Source organism: Sceloporus undulatus, chromosome 2 (genome assembly GCF_019175285.1).
Source record: "Sceloporus undulatus isolate JIND9_A2432 ecotype Alabama chromosome 2, SceUnd_v1.1, whole genome shotgun sequence".
Lineage (NCBI taxonomy): Eukaryota > Metazoa > Chordata > Lepidosauria > Squamata > Phrynosomatidae > Sceloporus > Sceloporus undulatus.
Genome location: NC_056523.1, coordinates 220,016,715 through 220,034,618, shown reverse-complemented (window position 1 = coordinate 220,034,618; position 17,904 = coordinate 220,016,715). Strand labels below are relative to the sequence as shown.

The 17,904-nt window shown below is 41.1% G+C and overlaps 2 protein-coding genes across 4 annotated transcripts in view; one reads left to right on the top strand and one right to left on the bottom strand.

Annotated features, from left to right (window-relative positions):
* Window positions 1-2,050: 2,050 nt before the first annotated feature.
* On the top strand, window positions 2,051-7,820 carry MBOAT4 (membrane bound O-acyltransferase domain containing 4). Its single transcript, XM_042447691.1, has 3 exons — window positions 2,051-2,169; window positions 4,213-4,437; window positions 6,710-7,820. Exons 1-3 carry the CDS (start codon window positions 2,051-2,053, stop codon window positions 7,704-7,706), a joined length of 1,341 nt encoding a protein of 446 aa, XP_042303625.1. The 3' UTR covers window positions 7,707-7,820.
* A 7,407-nt stretch (window positions 7,821-15,227) lies between these two features.
* PRAG1 (PEAK1 related, kinase-activating pseudokinase 1) overlaps window positions 15,228-17,904 on the bottom strand; it is a 74,757-nt gene continuing 72,080 nt past the window's right edge. For all 3 annotated transcript variants that reach the window (XM_042455186.1, XM_042455185.1, XM_042455184.1), the window contains exon 6: window positions 15,228-16,983. In XM_042455186.1, coding sequence (XP_042311120.1) covers window positions 15,961-16,983 — 1,023 coding nt within the window. In that variant the 3' untranslated portion in view covers window positions 15,228-15,960. The remainder of the gene's footprint in view (window positions 16,984-17,904) is intronic.

Sequence of the window (17,904 nt, the reverse complement as noted above, 5' to 3'; positions counted from 1 at the left end):
ATTTATTATTATTAACCTTTATTTATGAAGCGCTGTAAATTTACACAGCGCTGTACATACAATCTTTTAGTTAGACGATTCCCTGCCCTCGGGCTTACAATCTAAAAAGACAAGACACAGAAGGAGAAGGGAGTGGTGGAGGGAAAGGGTAAGAGGTCCAGCAGTTTCTCTCTACCTCCAAGGCCTGGACCAAGGCAGATGGACTGGAGGGAGGCCGAGGCTTCATAATGGATGGTTAATCATTTTCCAGGGAAAATACATACTCACAAGTAGGATAAAGCATATACAGTACATAGCAATACAGGAAATGGTTCAATAAACAGGCACCACAAGAACATCATATAGTAAGCGACAATTATGCAATGCCTGGGGAGGCTTCTCTGAACAGGATGGTTTTCAATTCCGTTTTGAAGCTGGTTAAAGAAGTGATGGCTCTTGCTTGTGGGGGAAGAAGGTTCCAGGAGTGAGGGGCAGCGAGTGAAAAGGGGCGAATCCGAGATGGGGCAGAGGAAATCCTAGGCTGAGACAGCAGACCTTGACTACCAGAACGGAGGGTCCGAGTGGAAAGGTGAGGAGAAAGAAGGTCTGATAAGGAGGGGCCAGTCCATGGAGGGCTTTAAACGTTGACAGCAGGAGCTTATACTGAATGCGGAAAGGGAGGGGGAGCCAGTGAAGGGATGCCAACTAGAATAACTAGAATAATTTTCTTCAAGAAAAACTCTTCCTGTTCCTAACTGCCCCTGCTTTTAGGATGTATATGGGAAATGCTGAGTTTGGTATCAGATTGTCTTATTATAGACCTACTTCCATTAGCTCTATTTAAATAATTGTCCATGCCTACCACTATTGCCATGGTTTACACTACACAGAACAGTATAGCAAACAGAAAAGTCTAGGAAGAAAGTGTTCACAAAGTAACACATGAGAAAGTTTTAATGTCTAAAATATTCAAATGATGCAGTAACAGTAATTTTCTGGCATCCAGGTAAACAGTGTGCAGACAAAACAATACACTGTGCCAGAACGCAAACACGACAAGGTGTATGTACACTCCCCAAATGCATACAAAGTTAAAAGTATAAACACACCCAATATGCATCGAAAATAAGAAGTATATGAGCTTCCAAATAACATACAAAATAGATAAAATATAAAAATATCCAAACGCATTTTGATTGAACGTCTTCTTCAGTGCAAAATAAAGCTAAAAAATGGGAAATATAGTATAGTTAGAATTTTATTGACAAATAAATACTATATTGTAAAATAATAATCTGACAAATATACCTGTAGTAACAGTAAAATAATTATCCTATTTCTAGGGTGTCATCCAGTATAAGTAAGTTATAAGTTAATCAAGCATCATTTGAATATCTTAGATATTAAACCTTTCTCATGTGTTACTTTATGAACACTGCCTACTAGACCTTTCTGTTTGTTTCACTACATATCATCATAGAAGTAGTGTGCATATGATTGTAACCAGAGAGAATGGATAAGAACACACTTATGTTTCTTTCATTCTTTTTCCTGCATCATGGAGATGTTGAAATTATTGAGTATTTTAGCTCTTATCTCCACTTCCACATGATCTTATCCATATTCAGAAGAAACCCAGCAGAGCAAGTACAGTATGTAACATCTGTCAATCTGAGCATGACAGAGATGCTAAGCAAAAATGGAGTTTGGGCAAACAGAAGATATTTACAGTCTTTTTTTTTTACTGTGTAATATCACGAACCCAAAGCAAAAATCCAGGTCTCCTTGGCATAGTCATTTAAAATTCTGGTTAACTCACCTTTGTTATCTGGATGACCTCCATCATGAGCTCACCATGATATATGGGAAAGGCAGCAATGTACAGGACAATCTTTACTCAGAGAGTGCTTAGTTCACTATATGAAGTGGCATAGAAATATAAATGCTATTGTTAATGCTACTTAGGTGATACCAAAAGAGGTAATAGGAAGTAATAGTACCGCTCTATTCCACTTTGGTCAGGACTCATTTGGAATATCTGTGAAACAGCGTTTTGAGAAAAACAATCACAATGGACTGGGAAAACCCATTTTTATTTCAAACCACAGCTTTGTACCAGCTGGCTGCCTTACCATTTGCTGTCTTGTTTCGTTATCTATGCACCTCTAGGAATCTATCTATAAATTCAAGGTATGTGTGCTTATTTTATTTTCTGTATACTGTACTATTTTTTTCCCATAAGAGCCAGTGTGGTGTAGTGGTCTGAACGTTGAACTATGATTCTGGAGACCAGGGTTCAAATCCCAGTTTGGCCATGTAAACCCACTGGGTGACCTTGGGCAAGTCACACTCTCTCAGCCTAAGAGGATGGGAATAGCAACTCCCCTCTGAAGAAACTTGCCAAGAAAATCTCATGATTGGTTTGCCTTAGGGTTGCCATAAGTCAGAAACAACTTGAAGGCACACAATAACAACAACAATGTGAATGTTTTATTTGTTAAATGGTTTTTTTTTCTCTAGCAAGAAATACACTAAGAAATGTCTACAATCAAACAATAACCGCAATTATGTACCTTCCAACTGTTCCAATTTGGTAGAGACAGGCCCAGATAATCTGTTGCCCCACATTTTCAGATGCTTTTAAAATGTCCAGGTTTTTCTCTCTCTCTTCCCACTTTCCCTGTTTGTCCTCAGCTTACTTCAGTTATTGAAAACTGAGGTCAATGTGCAAGAATAGTTTGCACTCAACTCAGCAGGGGAGAGACAAGAGGAAGGCGTAGAAGTGTGCCTTTCCCTGTAGACTCTCCTGGTTTGTGCATTATATAGTGTAGCAATGAGTCTCTCTAGGGTAATTTTAATTAGCACAATCTAATTAATTAATTAATTAATTAAAGGTTGTGTTACAAGCAACCTTTATGGGAAAGTTTCCCACCTATTATACTAAGAGAAAAGAGATCAAAGAAATGTTGGAGAGGCAGAACTCTCTGAATGAAGTGTTTCTTTTATTAAGGGGGGGGGGGGGAATCACACAACAATCCATGTTCACTCACACATAACATACATGCCAGGACTAAGGAAATCAGGAATTAGCTTGGAATAGTTGGAGGCTAAACTAATGGCGATACTTACACAAGACGAGGTTTGGCTCTGGATCCAATTGTGAAGGGGATGGCATGGGATATGGCTGTTCAGGTGAGCAGTGGGGGGGACAAACGTACCGATACTGGTTAGAGTTCACAGTGACAGACTGTCCCTGTGCCTTCTAAGTAGCCACTAACAAAGGATTTTGGGGCTCTTTTATAGGCAGAAACTAGCCTGAAGGCAATGGTGTATTTGTCCTACATCAAAAGAAATCAAATCTGCATTGTAAAGGATTGCTTGGACTGGCAATCTCCGGGTTGAGAATGAAGTTGTAAACCAGCCTTATTGGGCTTGTCTAGCAAAACATGGCTTTAATGATTGTAATATAATGGTTTTTAGAGGATTTTGTATAGTTTTGAATTGGTTATGGGTAGTTTGTTTACACTGTTGGGGATATATATAGGAATAGCGGTATATAAATAAATTTTTCATTCATTCATTCATTCTGACTCAATTGCCTGTCTTCAAAGGTGTTAAAATTTCCCATTTGCAACTCCCAAACTATTCTGTTTGATGTGCATATGGGGTAGTGTGGATGTGACCACTTACCTCAGAGATTATGGTTGTCCAGAGTACAGCGTCTGTTTGGGGACATAGGAAAAAAAAACACACACACACACACCAACATTCAGAAGATTTCGGATTAGCACAACCGTGACCTCATTGTTTGGCCTGCTTGAGGTCCCAGTGGCTCAGCTATGACAATGGGAATGGGAATATCACTTTTGCACCACACCACAATTCTAACTGTTTAACTGGAGTTGATACGATGATGTGAATTTCCAATAGGATACCTGCCTTACATCTCCATTTATCATCATCATTATTAAAAAGTCCACTTGCTGGAAAATATTTATGGAAAGCAGCAGAAGGTGGGAGAAGAGATAAGCACCCATGCCCTCTTCTTCCCTGCAAATGCCCTCTATCTCCAAAGTCACTTTAGGCAGAGAGTTAATTTCCTGCCATTTCTAATTTCCAATTTTAGAAGTAATCTTCAGTTCCCTAGTTCAAAAAGCCTCAGAAACAGCAGGAAACTTCTCAGGCTGAAAAACGGCCTAACTGACTTTGGAATCCTTTCTGCTCCTTTTTTAGATACGTTTTCCTCTTGGTAGGTGGTTTCATCCTGGCTGGTGCTGCCATGGGATACTACGCCTGGCTGGTATTTGCATCTGCTTTCTGCTCTCTCACTGTAATCCATTCAGCTGACTTGCAGCAAGTCCACAAACGGGCATTCTTCTTCCAGATGACCTGGCAAACATTGTGCCATCTTTGGCTGCACTATAAAGAATATTATCTCCAAGAAACTGCATGCCCCAGGTAAAGCCAGTTCATTAATGCAATCAGTTAATGCAGCTCACATTTTTCAAGCAATTTGTTTTGTTGAGGTTGTTTACTTTTTGTTGTGTTAATATGTGTAACAGGAATAGCAGATGTATAGATAATTGTACAGACAACTGTGAGTCTTGATATCCAGGGATCCTATTCAGGCAATAATGCTATTATTACTAGTACTACTTCTTTTGATCGTAGACTTAGGTCCAAAACACACTGCAGAAATAATCCAGTTTGAGACCGCTTTAACTGCCCTGGCTCAGTGCTAGGGAATTCTGGGAACTGTAATTCTGTGATAGATTTAGCCCATACTGTCAGAGAGCTCTGGTGCCACAAGTAACTACAGTTCCCAGGATTCCCCAGCCCTGTGCCAGGGCAGTTAAAACAGTCTAAGGAGATTAGTGCACAGTTTAAAAAATTGACTTACCGCTGTAGAATTCAATTAGAATTTGGGATACATCCAGATTTTACCACATGGATTTTTGTCACCAATGCTGCCAGTTGGGTGCATCCCAGGTAACATCTGGCTAGAATCTGAGTTCTGCCAGCCTCTTTTCAAAGCCGGGAGCTTCCTGGCTTTGCAAATCGTCCAGCTGAATTCGGATTAGAGCAAAAACGTGTGCAATAAAATCTGGATGTATCCCAAATTAGAAATGAATTTGGAAGCAGTAAGTCAGTTTTTTAAACTGTACAATAATCTCCCAGTCTTTTGATTTCTTGACTGCAGTCTCTGTTTTGATCTATGTTTGATCAAAGGTACAAGAACTCTTTTACTATCTCCATTTCCTCATTTATTATTATTATTATAAACTTTATTTCTAAAGCGCTGTAATTATACACAGCACTGTACAAAGTCGGGAGTGGGAGACAGCTGCACCATCGACATCTGAAGCTCAATATGTCCAAGACCGAGCTTCTTGTTTTCCCTCCTAAGCCCACCCTTCACTATTCCTTTTCTATTTCTGTCAATAATGTCTCTATCCAGCCGGTCCAGGAAGCACGCAGTCTCGGTTTCATCTTTGACTCCTTTGTCATTTATCCCCCAGATCCAGACTATGTCTATGTTGCATCTGTATAGATCTTCTGTGGTCATTATTTTTGCTTCCTTTATGTTCAACAGTAAGCCTGCCTTTGCATTTTCTTCCTTCATCTTCCTTTGTAGTTGCTCTTAGTCTGTGATGCTTTATGGTAGTACTATGGTGACATTTGCATATCTTAGACTGTTGGTATTCCTTTTTCCTATTGTTACCTCTTCTACATCTGTGAAGTCTGTTTTTTGTATAATATTTTATACATATAAATTGAACAGATATGGTGAAAGGATGCAGCCTTGCCTGACCCCTTTGCCAATTGGGAACCATTCTGTTTCTCCATGTAGAAACTGTATCTGATATAAATAAGAACAGCAAGAGATCAGGTCACACTAAGAGTTAATATACAATGAGATAGCATTTGAGTTCTGTAGAATTCAATATACTTCTTCAGGCTCTGGATAAAGCAGAGAGACCAGGTGGTAGAGAAAAGAAACAACTGTTATTTTTAAAGATCCAGATGGATGTCTTGGTTACTAGTCTGTTTTCATTTATTTTATATATTGCCCGTCCATGCATATACGTTATACATGCATTGTAGTCTAATCACAAAAACGGAGCAAAATTTGATGCACAGAAGGCAATAGATGGAGGGGAAGGAGAGAGAAGGGGAGAGTAAACAGATGAAGATTATGTATTAAGATCAGATACAGAGCAAATAAATAGATAACAAATATGGTTCGAAGCACATGCATTTTTATTTCAGCATGAAATGAAGTTTAATAGTTGCAGATTAATTAGGTTAAGTTGTGCTCATTGCAAAATGTTATAGGCTGCCTCAATATGACTGTTAGAGTGAACAGAATATCTTGCTGCACCTTCACCAAATGATGTCTTAGATCATTCTGAACAGTTAAAATAATGAAAGATATATTTTTCAAACTGAATTGTCACAGCCAAGAACATTTTGGGCTCGAAACCTATTAGAAAGGACAATAATGCTAAGAAAAGTGAAGAGAAGTAGAAAGAGAGAAAGAATACATGCTAGATGGATGGACTCTACTGAGGATGTTATGAGTATGAATTTACAGGACCTAAACAGAGCAGTCTCATCCACAGGGTTGCCATAAGTCAAGATCAACTAGAAGATGCTTAACAACAAAAAGAACCTTTGCTTTATAAAGGCAAAGTATATGTTCTTCTCCTTCTCACTTTCTCTGTTTCAGATTTTTCATTACCCTTTCTGCCCTCATGTTGATGACCCAGAAGGTCACCTCACTGGCTTTGGATATCCATGAAAAAAAAGTGAGGATCTGGTTGCCGGATGCAGAGAAGGAATCCCTTGGATGGCATCATTTCCAGGCACTGCCATTTTGTACCTATCTGCTCTCTTTCCCTACCCTACTGGGTGGACCTTTGCGTTCTTTCAACCAATTTCAGACATGGATAAAGTATTCCAAAAGAACTTCATCTTCCCAGTGCTACATTTGGGCTGCTGCTCAAAAAGGCTTGGGCGCTCTGATACTCAGCCTCCTGAAAAATATTGTCAAGGGATACATTTGCTCTCGGGCGGATCTGACTGACTGCACTCACTTTGGCTGTATTTATGTCATGTGGACTTCAGCCTTGGTCTTCAGGCTGACTTATTACTCTAACTGGATGGTTGATGAGTCTCTCTTCATTGCAGCTGGCTTGGGTTTGAAACTAGGCTGTGATCACTGTATGGGAACGGCTGATGGAGCCCTTATGGACACGGACATTTGGACCCTCGAAACGACCAACATGATTGCTGTCTTCACCCGAACATGGAACAAGAGTACAGCTCAATGGCTGAGGAGGCTCATATTCCAGCGGAGCAAATCACATCCTCTGTTGGCTACTTTTGCCTTCTCCGCCTGGTGGCACGGCCTCCATCCTGGTCAGGTCTTTGGGTTCTTGTGTTGGGCGGTTATGGTGGAAGCTGACTACTGTTTTCATCGCTTTTTCAGTTCGGTTGCAAATTCACAGCCTCAGAAACTGGTGTATCAAAGCCTGACCTGGTGTCACACACAGCTAGTTGTGGCATACATTATAACTGCTGTCGAAATGAGGGGTCTCTCAATACTTTGGTGGCTATCTTTTTCATATAATAGTTTCTTTCCACTTGTCTACATCATTTCACTCCTCTTCTTAGCAAAGAAAAGAGTGCTCAGTTCGACTGACCCTCATTTGCACACTTCCTGATATTAGAAATACGTATATATTTATTTAAAAGAATGAGGGTAATCTAGACAGATTTTAAAACTTTCAATGCATTCTGCAGATGCGTTGTTGTTTTGTTGTTGTTGTTGTGTGCTTTCCAGTCATTTCTGATTTATGATGCCAAGATGAACCTATTATGGGATTTTCTTGGCAAGTTTCTTCAGAGTGGGTTTGCGTATAAGCGTATGCTTATTCATATACTAGGAAAATAAATAAATGGAATACAGGTACTTGCTTGGCATTGCCTGGGTTGATTCTGTTTATTTCATTTATGATTTGAATGAAATGAAACAGGTGATACTTAAAAGCCATAATTTTTTAACATCATTCCATACAAAATGGAACCAAAACCAGTAACTGTCTCAGGTTTTCTTTTCATCAGACAATGAAGAGAGATTTCTTTTCTCCATAGTATAATCTAGAACAAATATCTTGACAATTGTTATCTTACATTGAATTTCCTACTTTTTTTATTGGTTTTGCTTTGCCTCTTTCTTTTTTTCTTTCTTTCTTTCTTTCTTTCTTTCTTGTTGTAACTGTTAATAAATTTAATAAATCTTTTTTGAAAAGAAAAAAAATCCTCTAAACCTTGCCCATTGGCCCTGAAGGTGCACAAAAATGTTTGCGATGTCAAACCAAGTATAAATGTCAGTCAAAATTTGAAGTATCCAAAGTAGTTTAACAGCTGTATTCAAAACCTTACTACTGTCTTTGCTTTGGGTAGCATAATTTAATACACCAGGCCTGGTGACACCGATCAAGCATGTGAGTTTCTATAGTGACAAAAGACTTTAAATTATAATACAAATATAAGTCTGGATACCTGGATCTTTCATGTTACCCCTATAAAAGCATGAACTTTTCCAAAATAGTTGCAACACTGTCAGGGTTCGGAAAAGCAGAGGTGAGTTGTTGATGCATAGCTTTTATCCCATGGGAGACTAAACACAGCCAAACCATTCAGGAAAATATAGAAACAGTTTCTATTTAAGCAATGTCCAAGGTGCTCAGTAGACACTTAAAAAATACACAAATACTTGAATAAATGCCCATGGATATAAATGGATATAAAGTGCTCACATACTGTAACTTTGCTAACATGCTGAAAACACTGAGCAGCCTAAACACTGGGTTGCCTCCCCTTAAATCCACTTAGCAAGTGACAGATAAAGCAAATGCAGTTCCCTCTCCCATTCCTTCCCTGCTTGTGTTACTGTCTCTAGAGCAAGGATGGGCCCATAGGTATTGCTGGATTACCATTCTCAGCAGTTTTCGTGATCATAGTTAATGGTAGGGGATGCTGGGACTTGTAGTCCACCAACATCTGGAGGACCACAAAATTCCCATCCCTGCTGTACAATTAGACCTAGCATGACAGTCCCATTATATGGAAACATCTACCGATGCACATCCTTTCAAGCATTCAAATAATACTAATGACACCCACAGTGTTCTCCGGTTATGTGTGGCATCCTATTCAGCTGCTGACCTATCTTTCTGGCAAATGCACCACAAGTGCAAAGCACAAGGTGGTGCCATTGCACAGCTTCATTATTGGGATGTGCCTTCAAGTCAACATCAACTTATACTGACTCTGCCCTAGGATGTTCTTGGCTTGATTTGCTCAGAGGGGGTTTGCCATTGCCTTCCTCTGAGGCTGAGAGAGTATGACTTGTCCAAAGTCATCTGAGGAATTTCCATGGCTGAACAATGGATTCAAATCCTGATGCCCTGGAATCCTAGTCCAGCACTTAAACAACTATTCTATGCTAGCTGCCCACTGCTTGATAACATATGGTAGCACCCATACCTTTACTTTCATGTCTTGGTGGTTTGCTTCTCATCTTAGCTGCTGTTGAACAAATAGCAGCATTATGCAGAGGAGAAAAGTGTGAGAGCAACCCATGGTGCTACAGTATATTTTGGTCTGTTAGTCTTGTAGTTCCACACCATTTCCTGCCTTGGCTAGTTAGGTAAATGCAATAGCATTTACATTTCTATACTGCTTCATACTGAACTAAGAAGTCTCTAAGCAGTTTACAATGTGTAAGCCAATTGCCCCCAACAAGCTGGGTACTCATTTTACCAGCCTATGAAAGGGTGGAAGGCTGAGTTGACCTTGGAGCCCTGGGATTGAACTCACAGTGTTGTGGCTGCAGGACTGGCATTTAACCACTGTGTCCCATGGTGTTGAGTCGACCCCAGCTTATGGTGACCTTGTGGATGAGACATCTCTAAGTCCCCCTACCCTCCACTGCTCTGCTTAGGTCCTGTAAATTCATGCTCATGACTTTGATTGAATCTATCCATCTGGTGTGCAGTCTTCCTCTCTTTCTACTTCCCTCTACCTTTCCTAGCATTGTTGTCTTTCCCAGTGATTTGTGTCTTCTCACGATGTGCCCAAAGTACGACAGCCTCAGTTGTGTTATCTTGGCTTCCAGGGAGATTTCTGGTTTGATCTGTTCAAAGACCCATTGGTTTGTCCTTTTGGCTGTCCACAGGATCCTCAGCACTCTTCTCCAGTACCACACCTCAAGTGAGTTGATACTAACCCTATCTGCTTTTTTCAGATCTTTCAGCCATACTTCGTGATGAGGAATACAATGGCTTGGACGGTTCTAACTTTAGTGTTCAGCTACAGATCTTTACACATTAAGATCTTTTCTAGGAAAAACACACAACCTGATTGTGCTTTGCTAAAAGACTCACCAGATGGCAGCCTGATCCAGTGTAACAGCTCTTTTCTGCACATTAGAAGGTTGCCGTCTCTCTATGGCCTGTTTCTATGGGCAAAGTTGAAACAGCTAGATAGGTGTGTTTGGTGGCAATGAGCTAAGTATGGTGGAAGATGGAAGGCAGCAAGAAATCCAGAGCTGATCCCTGGTCTGGGTCCCTCCAGGGTTTGTATATGGCTATTGAATCTCCTGCAAAAGACTTCAGCCACTCCACCTAGGGCAGAATCTTGTTGGAAAGAAACACTGCCCTAAGGACTAGTGATAAAGGATGAAGAAGACTACTATAATAACCAGTGCAAGGAAATGGAAGGAAATAACAAAAAAAGGAAGAACAAGAGATTTCTTCAATAAGATAAGAGAAATAAACACCCAAATTTAAACGCTATATGATGAGAAAGGAATATACTACAAGACTAAGAGGAAATAATAATAATAATAATAATAATAATAATAATAATAACAACAACAACTCCTCCTCACTGGATGCAATACACAGAAGAGCTATATATAGAGATAAAAAATGAATTACACATGGAATGAAGAATGATATGAAGACTTGCCCAAGGTCACCCAAGGTGGGTTTCCATAGGTGCACAGGGAAGAGAGCCAGCATGCCATAGCGGTTTGAGGGTTGGATTGTGACTCTGGAGTTTGATTCCCAGCTTGACCATGATACCCACTGGGGGACCTTGGGCAAGTCACACTCTCTCAGCCTCAGGGGAAAGCACTGGCAAACTTCGTCTGAACAAATCTTGCCAAGAAAACCCCATGATCGGATTGCCTTAGTTGGAATAAGTCAGAAATGACTTGAAGGCACACAACAACAACAACAACAACAGGAAGCAGGGATTTGAATCCTAGTCTCCCAGAATCCTGGTACAACACTCAAACCACTACACCCCATTGGGTCTGTTCTAAGGTCTATGGCCAAGTAGTATGGAATGATGTACACGTTGGTTCTCATATCTAGGCTGATTTCAAGCAAGCACTAACAGCATGGAAAGCAATTTCTATATTCCAGCAATTCCATTTCTCCCTTAGCCCTCAGGACAAAGGCCTTTCTTCACTCAGGATGTTGTGCAACTCCTTGAACTTTGCCCAGCTGCTCTCTCTGAGCAAAACCTTTACCTCTGTGTGAGTGTTTTTCATCCAAATGTTTCCTTCAAGTATAATATGACCTACCCTTTTATTAATGCCCTCCTGCTTAAATTATGAGAGCAAACATCTCCCCTCATGCACAGCCTGGCTGCTAGGTTCCCAGCTGACACCAAGCTTGGTAAATGGTAACTGTATTGATTTCCCAACAGTGTTTTATTAAATATTAATGCACACCAATCCTCACCTTCTGAAAGCTGAAACTTGAAGTCTTTTCATGGGATCTCTGTGGGGGAGCTCCTGGCTTGATAGCTCACTTGGAGGGTAAAACAAGCATGTTCCCATGCCCTTGCCAGCTCAAAAATAATTGCTCCCACTGGCAAGGATCTCAAGGTTCAGGGCCTGCCGAATAAATTTTGACTGCCTGAGCTAGAATATCAAATGGTGCTCCTCAGTCACTCAGGTCAAGGTCCAGAATACCTACATTACTTTGGCATCTTAGGCAGAAAATGCTTCAAAACATTGCTCTTCTTAGAATCATAGAGTTAGAAGAGACCCCAAGGGCCATCCAATCCAACCCTGTTCTGCCATTCAGGAACTCACAATTAAAACACTCCTGACAGATGGCCATCCAGCCTCTGTTTAAAAACCCCCAAAGAAGGAGACTCCACCACTTTCTGAGTGAGTATCTTCCACTATCAAACAGCTTTTACCATCAGGAAGTTCTTCCGAATGATGAGCGGAATCTTTTTTCTTGTAGTTTGAATCCATTGCTCCATGTCCTAGTCTCTGGAACAAGAGAAAACAAACTTCCTCCCTTCTCAACATGACATCTCTTCAAATATTTAAACAGAGCTACTATAACACCTCTTAAACGTCTCTTCTCCAGACTAAACCCACTCAGCTCCCTAAGCATCTCCTCACATGACTTGGTGGTTTCCAGACCTTTCACCATTTTGTTTGCCATTCTTTGAACACACTCCAGCTTGTCAACATCCTTTTTGAACTGTGATGCACAGAACTGGACACAGTATTCCAGGCTGGGTTCATCTCTTATGGAGATTGGGGGAATTGCCCCAACTCCTTCTCCTCTCTACAGCTGCCCACCCTGCTTTAACAGCAGTCTGACATGACATGGATTAAGATGAACAAAATTTTAAAAGTTACATTGAGGACATAATATATAATATAACAAAAAGGTGCACAATAGTTCCCCTCTAAGGTCGAATCAAGCTGTATGGTCTCTACAATTTCAACCTAAGAGCTCAAGCAAAGTTAGAATGTGTATTTATGACAATGAGAGCTGGGAGCTGGCTACCTGGGAAAGAAGGAAGGCAAGAAGGTTTAACTCCGTTCAACCAGTAAAACAAATTGTTGTCCAAGAATATATATTCTCAAAAACCCTGCCAGATTGCTTATCTTTTCTGGGACCTTCTGGTGTAGAATTCTTGAAAGCACCCAACCTTTCTTTGGCTACTCTATCAGTTTTGTATGGGAAAGTGGGAAGATGTCCAAGCCAGTCATGCCATGATGAATAAACCAGATGCTGCTTTTCATATGCATGGCACAAAGCCGGCAGTGTGAAGGCTCAATTGTTCCCCTCTTTCCTCTGTAAACAATTTGACTGGTGGGGCTTTAAGGATTCCTTGACAGCCTCCGTGCAAGTTTCTTGAAGAAAAGGAAGTTTATCAGATTGTGGGCGTTTACCCTAGAAAGCCAAGGTTTTAATTCCCATCTCCTGCAGCTGAAAAACACAGATGCATATACGGAAATGATATGCACAGAATAACAGTGGCAACAAGAAAATGCACCTTATGAATTCGCTCTTAGGAACTTTGTTTTCTGTACAAACAGCACACAATATGTGGCCCATGGGCTGCATGAGATACGCATGGCCCCCAAGTGTACCTACCCAAACCAGTTCAACCTCACTGCACTTCATACAGACCTCTCATTTTGTGCCAATCACAACTTCAGTTTGATATTATGAACCATTTTACATCATTTTTAGTGCAGGGCTGACTTGCTTTTACATTATTTTTAGCTCACGGCTGACTTGCCTTAGGGCAGGGGGCTTTTTCCAAAGCTAGAAGTGACCACAAAACTATCTGGGGGAACAAAACTATCATTGTGTGGAGAATGTGAGATTGCACAAAAGGGTTAGATGCAGCCTTCCAAGGTTTTGAAGGGTGAGTGCTATCCAGGGACTTCTGGATCTTATTGATCCTCCATTAAGCCCGTGATTCTCAATTTTTTTTAACCTTAGTTTACATCTACATCTGGAAGTTGTCAACCCCCTGCTTGACATGATCTATCAATAAAATATCAATTAAAATATTTTGTTAGTTCAGTGTGTGTGTTTTCATTCACACATTCATGTATATTCTTATTTTATAAGGAAATACAATGGGTCCTTAGTGTCTGCTGGGATTTGGTTCCAGGACCCCCTGTGAATGCCAAAATCTGTGGATGCTTGCCTCATTAAATACAATGGCATAGTAAAATGGTGTCCCTTACATAATATGGCAAAATCAAGGCTGGTGTTTGGGAATTTATATTTTTAAAAGATATTTTCAAGCCGTGGATGGTTGAATCGGTGGATAAAGAAACCATGGATACAGAGGGCCAACTGTAGCTCTCTTTCTCCTCCTCCCTCAGGCAGAGGCTCCAAGGGCCCTCCTTGCCTTTATCTTTCCCTTCAGGATAGAAAATGTTTGGGAAGCAGAGGAGGAAAAGGAGGAAGGATCAGGGTCTCCAAGTCTTGCTTTCCTGGGGGAATCCTGCCCCATAGTTTGAGAACAATTGCATTAAGCCATTAATTAAGTTGAAGGCAATAAGAAAAGATGAATGTTGCATTACAGGCAGATTGATTCAATCCAGGAAGCCATAGGCCAGAGTTTGCAAGACCAAAAGAGGGCTGTTAAATAAGTCTCTTGGCAGGTCTCTCATTCATAAGGTCACCAAAAATCAAAGTCAATTTGATGGCAAATAACAACTGGCAACCTTTCAAGGACCAGCACTTTTGGGGTATTCTTTTCTCCCCACACCATTTTTTCTTCAGAATGCTCTATGCGCTTCTCAAAATGGATCTAATTGTATGTGATGGAGGATGTTTCATAACTCTTCCCCTTGTCCCTACCTTCAGGAAAATGTTTGACATTGATCTGCACCTGAAATCAGGGATGGGAAGTATTATGTATTCAGTACATATTTTAATCTGTTTGCACCTAATTTACACTTCTGAAACCAATACACAAACTGAAGGGTAGCTATAACTTTTTTCATTTTTACACTTTTCCAAAATTTGTGATGTAATTTATTTGTAAAAATGGAAACATTAGTAGAAACTATCAAAATTCGTTATGGGAAACTGCCTGCAAAAGGGATTTATGAGGAAAAGTGAACAAAGGTGTGTAGATAATCGGAGAAATACACAAGAACATTTTTGTGCTTACTTTTTTTCCTCAGAAGAATTCAAGCTGATGCAAGAAGAGGCCAAAATGAACTTAAAAGCTTGGGAAAGAAGCCACATTTGGCAGATTTCTCCATTCCTACCTGACATCTCTGTTCACAGAACGCATTGCAACACAGATGCTTTGTTGTTACTGACCTGGGCAGTTAACCAACTCACAGGCCCAGGCAGATCTAGTGACCACAAGAGAAACTGCCATAATTGCAGGTTTAAGATGCTGGTTTAATAGGAAGTCTTTTTCAATGGGGTGGGCGCATTCAGAGAAAAGATTTGCTTAACATGAGCTTGAGAGACACTGCTGAAGCTAACTCCCAAGACTTCAAAGCCCCAAATTGTCTTGCTGTATCTATTTTGATTTACAAGATCTTATCCTTCCATGAATCCATGTATCCTGAATAGGCAGCGACTGAAAGAGGCATGATAGAGTTGGAACAGGAGAGAAAGGAAAGGCCCAGGCAAGCAAAGCTATGATGGAGTCGGGGTGGGTTAGTAGCACTGCCTCCTGCTATCTGCATCTGCCAGGCTGAGGTGGAGTTGGCTTGTTGTTTTTTAGGAGACGGTACAGGAAAATAACACTGTGCTTTTTTTCAACTGTCAAGTATTTTACAGTTCCAAAAATGGACATATTCACCACAAGAATAATAAAATAAAGCCTTGCCAGAACAAAATTAATATTAGGAAAAACACACATGAGACAAAATGGCTTGCAAGGGTTACCCAGAAAACAATACACTTGGTGGCAGTCCCAGGTACACTATTTATAATTTTACAACACAATAACATGTATCATGAAACATCCATCAGGTCTGATCATTTTGAGTGTGTCTGGCTATGTAACATGGTCTGTCTTTCTCAAATACCATAGCACAATGGGAATTCCTTACAGAATTTCTCATAACGTCATGGACACCACACTTGAAAAACATCATGGAAATCAAAGTAGCTGAAGAAGGTTCAGTGACCTAGGCAGAGACAATGGATCTGCAGAGGCTAAGTACTGACAACAGAGCCAATCCTCCAGGTCAATTCTACGCTCTGCATCCACAGCCCGCTCTGCAAACTTCATCATCAGCAATGCCCGTTTCATGTCAATCCAGTTGTGAAGAGCCCTGTGGAGGGCTTCCTCATGGTTCAGAGGCTGATCTGTCAGGTCTTTCCGGGGACCCCAAAGCAGACACTGCAGTATCCGCTTGGCCTCCCCAATGCGGATGCGTTTGATGGGGTCGGCCTCAAGCAGCAAGTGAGCGAGTTGCTGGAGTCCCCGGGAATAAATGGAAAGATTGGGGAGTGGAGGGAGGTCATCCTGACTGTACTCCTGTTCCCGGAGGTGGGCCCTCACTTCAAAGGGGTTGGGCTGGTGGAGCAGCTCATAGATGAGGATGCCTGTTTGGAATTCATCAAACTTTTTGTATTGGGAGGCAGAAACAATCTCAGGAGCCAGACGGGCCTGGTTCTTCTTCCCTTTCGACTCGGTCACAGCTGGCTTCTGCTTGGCTTTCAAAAAGTTGCTGATGATGAGCCTCGGCAAGTGCTTGTCTTCTTTGGTTTTGTTGCAGCCGCTGAGAGAAGGCCTGCAGTGCACCAGAAGCAGGTTCTCGAGGCAAAGATCTCGGTGGATAACACTGTACTCTTTCAGGTGCTCCAGCCCATTGCAGAGCTGCAGGAGCAGGAAACAAACCCGCCGCTCATACAGTTCTGGCTTTGCTTGATGGAAAGCCCTGCCTTCCCTCACAAAGTCGGCAGCAGTCTGGTGTGGCACTTCTCGAGTAATGACGACCACACAGTCTTGCTCAGTGGCAGCATGGGAAGGGTACTGGCCCTCGATGGGAGCATTTTTCAGCATACTGGAGGGCACAGAGGCCACAAAATGGCCACAGTCCTGCTGGATGTTGAAGTGAACAGGAACAGAAGGGCTGCAGCAGGAAATGGCAGCTTTTGTGTCTTGTGACTTACATATCTGTGAACAGAAAACAGAAATGTATCAGAAATAAAAGACTCATTGCAATAAAAGGTCATTGCAAGATGGAGGGAAAGATATGGAAATAAAGGTCTGGTTCCAGAGAAACATTTATCTACAAACACTAAATTGCAAACAAGCAGGTAGAATCAGGAAAGTTTTGTTGAAAAGCAAAGTAATAAGAGGTAAAAAGAAGTAATAAAATCCAGAGCTTGAGAAAGTTTTATCTTTTGGATTATAACTCTCAGAATCCCCCAACCAGTATGGCTATTGACCATCCTACTCTGGTGGGATTCTGGGAATTATATCCAAATGGGTAATTTGTCCAAGTTCAGATCAGACTGTTGAAACTGAGGAACCAGGACAGAATTTGAAGCATTATCAGAACATGTTGCTATCGGTCTTTTGTGTCACCTGGTTTTCACTGAGCAAGAAGTTACAACAGGACTACTCAACCATTTGCAGAAGTGATCTTGAGAGGAATGCATTTGGATTCAACAGATTCAGATTGCCAGGTCTGAGACCTTCTAAAGACAAAGTAGGCAACTGTGTCCTCTAAATGCTGTTGTATTGTAACTGCCCTGTATAAAGTTTGGGGAGTATGTGATCATGGTACCCTGAGGTTATCTTGGACACTAAAGGGCAAATTCCAGGTAACCAAGGTGTGAATGGCATTAGAACTGGGGAACAGTATGACATAAACTGAGAGCCAGCGTGGCATAGTGGTTTGAGTGTTGGACTGTAACTCTGAAAACCAGGGCTCAATTCCCTGCTCTCAATGAAACCCACTGGGTGAGGCAAATCAGATGCTTTCAGCCGCAGGTGAATGCAATGGCAACCCTCCTCTGAACAAAATCTTGCCAGGAAAACTCAATGACAGGTTTGCCTTAGGGTCACTATAAGTCTGAAATGATTTGAAGG

What these genes read in the sequence shown, in the direction of transcription:
- MBOAT4 (XM_042447691.1), top strand. Translation starts at nt 2,051, where the DNA reads ATGGACTGGGAAAACCCATTTTTATTTCAAACCACAGCTTTGTACCAG. An exon ending in AATCTATCTATAAATTCAAG is followed by an intron (nt 2,170 to 4,212) that starts GTATGTGTGCTT and finishes CTCCTTTTTTAG; the next exon opens with ATACGTTTTCCTCTTGGTAG. An exon ending in CAAGAAACTGCATGCCCCAG is followed by an intron (nt 4,438 to 6,709) that starts GTAAAGCCAGTT and finishes TCTCTGTTTCAG; the next exon opens with ATTTTTCATTACCCTTTCTG.